The following is an 8,880-nucleotide window of genomic DNA, read 5'->3' on the forward strand; positions in this document are numbered from 1 at the left end:
GCAATTAAGCACATTTAATTTTTTTGAGTCAATCATATGAGTTAACGGCAATTAATTGACAGCCCTAATAAAAATTTCAAAGGGATTTAGATCCATACTCTTGAATTTTACAATCCTATAGCTCATGGAAGAGCCTTTTAAAGATTATGAGATAAGCAGGTCTGACAGAGATTTTCCTGCAATGGGTTATCCCTGAAGAGACTCTCACATGGAGAAACACAAGAAAGCAGGCTATTGGGCCATTATTTATTGCCTGCCTTTGCATTACTGTTCGGTAGCAATATCTTTCACTTCTGAAGATGTCATTGTCAAAGAACTGATACCGATTTTATTTTTGGTATATATTTCAGGTAATCTTTCTTGCTTCTTCCAGAGACAAATTACTACTTGGCATATCACAGCTGTGCTCATAGACTTTAAGGTCAGAAGGGACCATTGTGATCATCTAGTTCAGGGGTCGGCAACCTTCGGCATGCAGCCCATCAGGGTAATCCGCTGGCGAGCCAGGAGACATTTTGTTTACATTGACTGTCTGCAGGCATGGCCCACTGCAGCTCCCAGCAGCCACGGTTTGTCATTCCCGGCCAACGGGAGCTGCGGGAAGCCGCAGGGACATGCTGGCCGCCACTTCCCGCAGCTCCCATTGGCCGGGAAGAGCAAACCGCGGCCACTGGGAGCTGCGGGGGGGCCATGCCTGTGGACAGTCAATGTAAACAAACTGTCTCGGGGTCCGCCAGCGGATTACCCTGACAGGCCATGTGCGACGCAAGTTGCCCACCACTAGTCTAAAGTTTTATATTTTTTAATTTTTGAATGTAGTTATTTTTTGTACATAATTATACATTTATAAGTTCAACTTTCATGATAAAGTGATTGCACTACAGTACTTGTATTAGGTGAATTGAAAAATACTATTTCTTTTGTTTTTTTTTTACAGTGCAAATATTTGTAATAAAAAATAAATATAAAGTGAGCATTGTACACTTTGTATTCTGTGTTATAATTGAAATCAGTATATTTGAAAATGTAGAAAACATCCAAAAATATTTAAATAAATGGTATTCTATTATTGTTTAACAGTGCGTTTAATAGCATGATTAATCACGATTAATTTTTTTAATTTCGCAATTCATTTTTTTAATTGTGCAATTAATCGCAATTCATTTTTTAATCAATTGTCAGACATAATTTTTATAAGGATATTAGTTGCAGAGAACTTCAAACTTTCACAAACAACAAGATCTATAAGCCCACAATTGGAAGAATAATTTCTGGAGAGGACACTGGGTATTGATCGGAGTCCATTCTCCTAATAGGAGAGCAATATAACAAGTAAGGAGGCAAGTAAGGAATGCTGGAGACAAGAGGTGAGATTGTAAAGTAAAGGGAGCTGGAAAAATTCACAAACTAATCAGATAATCATATAAGCATCTATAACAAGTTTCCAAACTTTTAGAGCTATCCATCATTAACGCCAGTTATATACATTTCAATTAAATATAGATCTGGGGAAGTTACTATGTTAGGTCACATTATTTAAAAACAATTACAATTATATTTGGAAGAAACTGAGTATGTTCTTTAGGCAACATTTTTAAATTACTCTTCTATTAAATTGTAATAGAAAACTCTCAGATTAAAAAAAAGTCATATGTCTAACATATCTAAATTATTAGAGACAGATTCTGCAACCCTTACTCATGATGTGCAATATCTTACTAAAAATCAATGGGACTACTAGATGTGAGTAAGGGTGGCGAAATCAGGCCCTTAATTTGAATCAAGTTAAAAAATACAACGTTTTAACCATTCCTGTGTATGCAACATTAACGTAATAAGAGGTCTTTTTCATACTAAAGAAACTACAGAGGTTTCCTCAATAGGGAGGAAAGATGGTTCAGTGTTTGGGGCACTAGCCTGTAATTCAGGAGATCAGGGTTTAATTCCCTGCTCCACTGCATACCCTTTGTGATTCACTTAGGCTCCCATTTTAGAGATAAGTGACTTTCAATGAGACTTAAGAGCCTAAATGCTTAAGTCACTACTGAAAATGGGATTACACTCTAAGTCACTTAGGCCTTGCAATGCCGTTAAAATTCTGGGCCTTAGTCTCTCTGTGACTCAGTTTCGCATGTGTAATATAATAATAGTATTTCCATCTCTCACAGGACCTGGTGAGGATCCATACAGTAAAAGATTATAAAGTGCTCAGATACTACAGTGATGATTGCTCATTAACAGGGTTAAAATATGGTCAGTCTCTTGCACTGTAAATAGAACAAAAACCGTCTTCCTGATCTATGCTACAGAGTCTTGACTTCAGCATGTGGAATGATTTGGCAACACAGTTCAGTCCCATATGCATTTCCAAGAATGAACTTTGCTTTAATTATGTCAGGAGACTCAACTTGATATGTGCCATACAGTAGTTTCTGAAAAGCAGATGAGGTCAGAGCGAAGGGGCCAAATCTTATAGTTCTTGCATGTCCAGAAACTGTCATTAAAGTCAATGGAGGTTTGGGGTATGCAAGGACCCAAAGAGATTTAAACCTAGAGTACAGTTCTTAAAGATGGTTTTAGAATGGTTTCCCCATCCACGACCACCATTCACCTAATATAGTTTATCGCCTATGTTATCATGACCCAAAGTGTTTGCTAATCTAAGTTACTAAATTGGGTAGACACTTATCTCAGTGGAAATAATTTATCAGCCTTCATTAACCTCAACAATTTTGCATGGATATTGTTTTAATCAAAAATAGTTGACCCAGAATTTTATTTTTTCCTGGCAGATCCTAAGTGTATTACGTTTTCCATTTTCATTCTTAAACAGATACACATCTGATAATATTTACACTTACGTCTGGTAATAATAATTAAAACCTCCCACCACAATCAATATATGATGTATACAATAATTTATTTACTACATTAAATGTGTGTTCATATAATAAAAACTCACTAAATAAAAATTTGTAAATACAATTAAATACACTGCCCCAGCTCAGATAATTACCAGCAAATAAAAGTCAAAAAAGTGAACCTTCCTCTCTCCACTCACATTATATTCTTCCATCTCCCTCATCCCAAATCCCAGGAAAAAACAGATCAGTTTGCAGTGTATTTGGAAGGTTAACTAATCTGGCATACCAAAGACCAAATATAGAATAAACTCTTCCATTTTCATCTGTCAGTTCCCACACCACTCAAATGGAATTGCGTAGAGGGATATTTTTCATGCTTTGCTTTAAATAAATGGGTGCTATGTTTACATGCTACATACTTAGCATTGCCCTCCCTAAGCCAAAGTGAACATTTTGCCAACAATGAACTTTCGCACCATATGGTGATTACATGAGCCAGTGTACCATTAAGCCACATAACATCAAACTGACAGGACAGCGGTAACTTTAGCTAGCATCTCAATTTTAACTTGAACAAGAGGACAACGTGAATTTCAGTGATAAAGTCAGACTTACATGTCCGAAATAGATTGGGACATATTTCATATTATACAAGAAATTTCCCCCTACACTGAATCACAAATTACAGGAACACAAACCCATGGACATGAAATGCAAGCAGGCAGGGCAAATCATCATATTAAATATCCAAAAGCACCCCCCAAAAAGACAGCAGTCTTTTAGACCATCCTGCTGGTATTTCTTCATAAGCCTTCCCTCAGAGTGCTCATAGTGCACTGTTCACAACAAACTAAGTAAACTGGTCTTCTAGAGACAGAATCAAAACTGGGTGGGGAGGGAACCCTATCTGGACTCTCAGCTCAGTTCTTTGAGGACTGGTTATGGTATGGTATCCTAGCTCCTAGACATTCTGTTCTGTCTCCCAAGCAGCACTTGTGGAGATCCATACTTTACTTCTAGTCTTTAAGGTGCCACCAGACTCCTTGTTGTTTTTGTAGATACAGACTAACACGGCTACCCCCTGATACTTGATACTTTACTTCTGTGGACTTCAAGAGGAGAAAGAGAGCTATACACTGCAGGCCATTTGAACAACTGTGCAGGGCAGGAGAGACTGAGCAGAAGTTCAACTTTTATTTGTTGGGAATGCCTCTGAATGCATTGTTTTGCACTGGATCCACATTTTCCTTTTTTTTGTTTTCTTTTAGCATGCTATTATGCAGGACAGAAATATATAATTTGCTTCTCTGCTTTCTGCCAGCTTCCTTCTTATATAGTTTGATTGTACTTCATACTAATACACAGGCTTCCTCTCCAGTGGCAAAGAATGTAGTAAAGTTAGGACTGTCCCTTGAACGAAGCCCAGAAGGTCATGTAACCACTGGAAATGAATGCACCCATTCAACAGTGAAAAGCTTCATTTTGCCTTAAGCTCTTTTCCACTACTAAGGTCTCCAGGAGGTTGTGTCTAGCCTGATGCTGCAGGTCAAAATTCTGAAACATTTAGCCATTTCAATAGTGGGTGCCACTATCACTTGCTCCAGTTTTTCTAGTTAGCTCTGTGTGATGACCCCTTCCTGTACGGTTTCTTAATGATTTGAACCAATTTAGATTGTCCTTTAATTAAGCAAAGAATAAGAAAGATAGAGATTTACTAAATATTCTGGTTTCAGAGTAGCAGCCGTGTTAGTCTGTATCTGCAAAAAGAACAGGAGTACTTGTGGCACCTTAGAGACTAACAAATTTATTTGAGCATAAGCTTTCATGGGCTACAGCCCACTTCTTCGGATGCATAGAATGGAACATATATTGAGGAGATATACACACACACACACACACACACACACACACACACACAGAGCATGAAAAGGTGGGAGTTGTCTTACCAACTCTGAGAGGCCAATTAAGTATGAGAAAAAACTTTTGAAGTGATAATCAAGATAGCCCAGTACAGACAGTTTGATAAGAAGTGTGAGAAAGATTCAATATTCTGGTAAACTGTATTATAGCATCATTACTCACCATATTTCCTCACATTTAAAAGGTTGTTTTGCTATAAGTGATAGTGTTTGTTTTAATATTAGTATGTAAAAGAATATAGACTCACTTACAGTATTAATGTTTAATTACTAAGAGCATAATCCTGCAAATCCTCTTATGAGAGTAATCCTTCAATTAGATTACTTCAATGGGACTATTCACATAGTAAAAACTTGCAGGACTGGACCCTAAATGTTAAATCATATTTTAAAAAGAGAATTCCCATCATTTTTTGACACAGCCAGGAGCTGTTGGTGTGTTTGAAATAGAGATTTTTTTTTAACCAAAATACATACTTTTTGAAGAAACAGTTTCAGCATTTAAATTATTGATGAATCAATTCTTTGCAGTATCCCTAATTTTGTCAGGTCACAGACTGTATGACTGCTGCAAATAAAATGATAAACTTGATCATGTTCTGTTGTACCAAGTTTAGTTTTTAACAGCGCATTTTTTTCCCCCACTGTCCATCAGCACTTTATTTGTAGATATGTATCCCTCAACTAGTCCCTTAGCTGAAATAAAAAGAACGAGGAGTACTTGTGGCTCCTTAGAGACTAACAAATTTATTTGAGCATAAGCTTTCGTGGGCCAAAAGCGATATTTGTGCTGATACAGACAGACTAACACGGCTACCACTCTGTTAGCTGAAATAGTTAAACACCTTATCTTGTGTAACATTATCTTAAATGTAAGAAACCGGGATCCTTTTTTATTTTTTTCTGTTTTTCAAGGCAGTTTGATCCTGTTCAGCTTGACCTTTCTTAACACAGATCTAGTGAACAACTTCCTTCCCACTCTTCCAATCCCCCTCCTTTTCTCTGCAGCAATCATAATGGATGTTTATGTAAAAAAGGAGTAACAAGACAATACTAACTCATGTCAATGCAATTCCACTATTTGGTTAAACACCCCATTTTGTATCTGTGAATTAGTTTTCTTTCTCTGCATGTAGAAATGGATAGTTTTAGTGAAAAAAAATCTTTCAGTTTACAGTTCCCTCTGCTTTGATCTCTTCAGGATGATGATTGGTTTGATTTTCTCCTCCTGTCTGTTTGCTAACCCATCACTTTAGATCACAGGTTGAATTCAGAAAAGAACAAGCAAAAGCTCTGCAGGATGCAAATTATTGTGTTGTTTGGTGGCTTGTTTGGGGGGAATGGGTTTAGATGGGGGAGGCGGGAAAGTTTAGACGGGGAGGGGAAGCACAACTGCTTGAAGGCTGACAAGTTGCTTCACAGCAGTGACAGAAGCAGTTCCACAAAGCTAAGCCACGATTTGAAAACCCCTGAGCTAAGCCATATGCTATGGAATGCCAGGACTTCCTGCTTTTTCCAGCTGAATGGGTGGGATCCATTATGCCTGCTTTGCTCTGTATTTGTGAATTTGGGAAAATGTTTTGATATTTAAAAAAGTTGAACATTTCCTTTCACTAGGACTGTAAGTTACTTTGCCATAATTCTTAACTACTTGCTGAACAATTTCATTCTCTTCCCCATAAACAAGTTTAAACTTGGGTTAGAACAACATGCTGGCTCTCTTCTGGTATCCAACCCATTTTAAATGAAAGTATAAACAAATATTATAGCAAAGCAACACTAATGAATAATATGTTCACTGCAGCTTTGCTAAGTTTGCTCACAAGGTTTGAAACAATAGTTTGGAGGTGTCAGCCACCCCCATTCAGCTCAAGTGAATGTTAAGACATGGCAATTTACATACTTGATCATTTTAGTATAAACATGTGGTTAGATGTCACAGAAATTAAAGATGGAAAAGATTAATTAGTGCTGACACCTAGAGCTATTGCCGGAAAGTTCTTGTCCCTACACAGTACATTTTCTACTGCCATCTCTGGGTCAATTTTAAACATTCCAAATGATGGGGGCTTCCTGTTCCACCACTTCTCTTGGGAGACTATTATCCGCTTAGTAGATCACAGGTAGGAAATTTTTCCTGATTTTTTTCAGCATGATTTTTTTTTTTAAAACCGTAGCCCATTAGTCCTAGATGTACACCAAGGCTCTAAATGAACTATCAGGGAAAGGGACCATGTGTGTGCAGCAGTAACCAAGAGAGAGAAGAGAGTAGCAAAGTGGGGAGCCTCCAGATAAGGAGAAAGGGGAACCAGCAGTCACCAAAAGGGTAGCAGCTGCTCACCAAAGGGAGCAGTGAGAGTAGAGCATGAGTTCCACTATTCCTTGCCCCCCTCCAACAGCATGATCTTCTGAGGTACCCTTGGCTCTCTCTGATGTCAGTGGGAGTTGAGGGTACTCAGTAGCTTGCAGAGTCAGGCCCTAAACTCTTGCCTTTAACAAACAGTTTCTGGTGATTTTTTAAATAAGATTATTTTCCTGCTGCCTTCTGACCAACTGTGCCTTCCCTCACCCCCTTTTAAAAATGTAAACAGTACAGTAATTGTAATCTCACATAGAACTTGGAGAAATAATGGCACATAATCCACCAAATGTACAGAGCAATTCTTTATTACTGGGGTGGGAAAGGGCAAGGGGAAGAATGCCAAATAGCCATCTAAAAATGTATCTGACATGCTATATAGTACAAGCTACTTGAATGAAGCTAGTGACCATGAACTATATTTCGCCTCGAGTTATTTCATGTTGTGGGTCCACTGTGTTTAGCACATACCTTTCTAATGTGTCTATCACACACAACATATGTAACTTATTTATTGAGGTCATGTTCCCAGCTGACTTCTGAGATCTTCTATGACTAGATTTTTACTTCAGACCTTTCTTGGAACTTTTCCACAAATTGCTTGGTACATGAGACAATGCTGATAGGAAGGAATTCTTCAAGCCCCCCACCTCAGTAAAATAGCAATGTTATTATTAATCATTGGAACCGATCTGCCCTTGCAAGGCGTCCAGAACCTCCCGTTTCCTATGCTAGCACTGTCTCGCGTTAGTGACAGCTGAAACTGAAGCAGCCAACCTGCTGAGGCTTAGGTGGTGGGAAAGGAGTTTACATTTCTATTCCACCCAAATCCATGTGTTAGCAGCTATGAGTCTCTCTAATAACCCAGACTTTAATAAACTAAGCCTTTTAATACTCCAGAGCCTGAAGTAGGTTTTATTGGACAGCAGCTGGTCTCACCTAAAGCCATTTACACAGCCAGGTAAAGCAAGCTGGCTCCCAAATTACATCTAGCGCCTGCATCTTGAACGCTTTTATTTGCATGGATCTGGCCAGTGAACAGATTCGTCCCCAGCACACAATTTTTCTTTTTTTAGAAAAGTTCCCATTGAGCTGCGCGCCTCCTTTAGCTCTCCATCCCCCCAGCACCTCGGATGCCCCCTGCCTCCTGAAGTGCGCTGGGTCTATGTACTCACTTGTGTCTTCTTCATAAGGAAAGACAGCGCTGCAATCCAGCCCAGCCGGCCGCGTGCAATCTCCGTTCAGCGGCACTGTGGCTCCAGCATAGTGCAGCGGCAGATAGTCCACGCATTGGGGTTGCCCGGAGCGAGCGCCCACTCTCTCCCCGGCCCCTTGGTTCGCAAGCCGCGCTGCTCGCTGTCTCCACGGCGTGAGCAGAGGCGCTGACTGAGACCGGAGCCGGCGCCGCGCCAGTTCTTTTATAGCGCCGCTCTGCCTCCAGCAGCAGACGCAGTAGAAGCAGCGGCAGCCTGAGCCGGGGCGAGACACGCCTTTCCCCTCCTTCTCCTCCCACAGTCTCCAGGAATGGGGAGCAGAGGCCGCGCCAACAGAGAGGGAAGTTCAACGCGTTACCAAGCCGGGTTTGCCCGCTCCCACCACGGGCGGGAAACCCAACCCGACCCTCCCCTTGGGGGCAGGCCTTAGCCAGGGGCTGGCTGCCCTGCGCTGGTTGGGTTTAATTCCCAGGCCTGGGTGCTGGCTTGTCGAGCTTTCCATCATGTATGGGGTTCACAGTTTG

General features: G+C 40.1%; 1 protein-coding gene across 1 annotated transcript in view; it reads right to left on the bottom strand.

Annotated features, from left to right (window-relative positions):
• The window catches only part of KITLG (KIT ligand), a 98,962-nt gene extending 90,416 nt beyond the window's left edge, over nucleotides 1–8,546 (bottom strand). The window contains exon 1 of the mRNA XM_026648831.2: nucleotides 8,318–8,546. Within this exon, the coding sequence (XP_026504616.1) occupies nucleotides 8,318–8,332 (15 nt within the window). The 5' untranslated portion in view covers nucleotides 8,333–8,546. The remainder of the gene's footprint in view (nucleotides 1–8,317) is intronic.
• Nucleotides 8,547–8,880: the final 334 nt, after the last annotated feature.

This window comes from Terrapene carolina, unplaced genomic scaffold (assembly GCF_002925995.2).
Source record: "Terrapene carolina triunguis isolate 2854851 unplaced genomic scaffold, T_m_triunguis-2.0 Scaffold68, whole genome shotgun sequence".
Lineage (NCBI taxonomy): Eukaryota > Metazoa > Chordata > Testudines > Emydidae > Terrapene > Terrapene triunguis.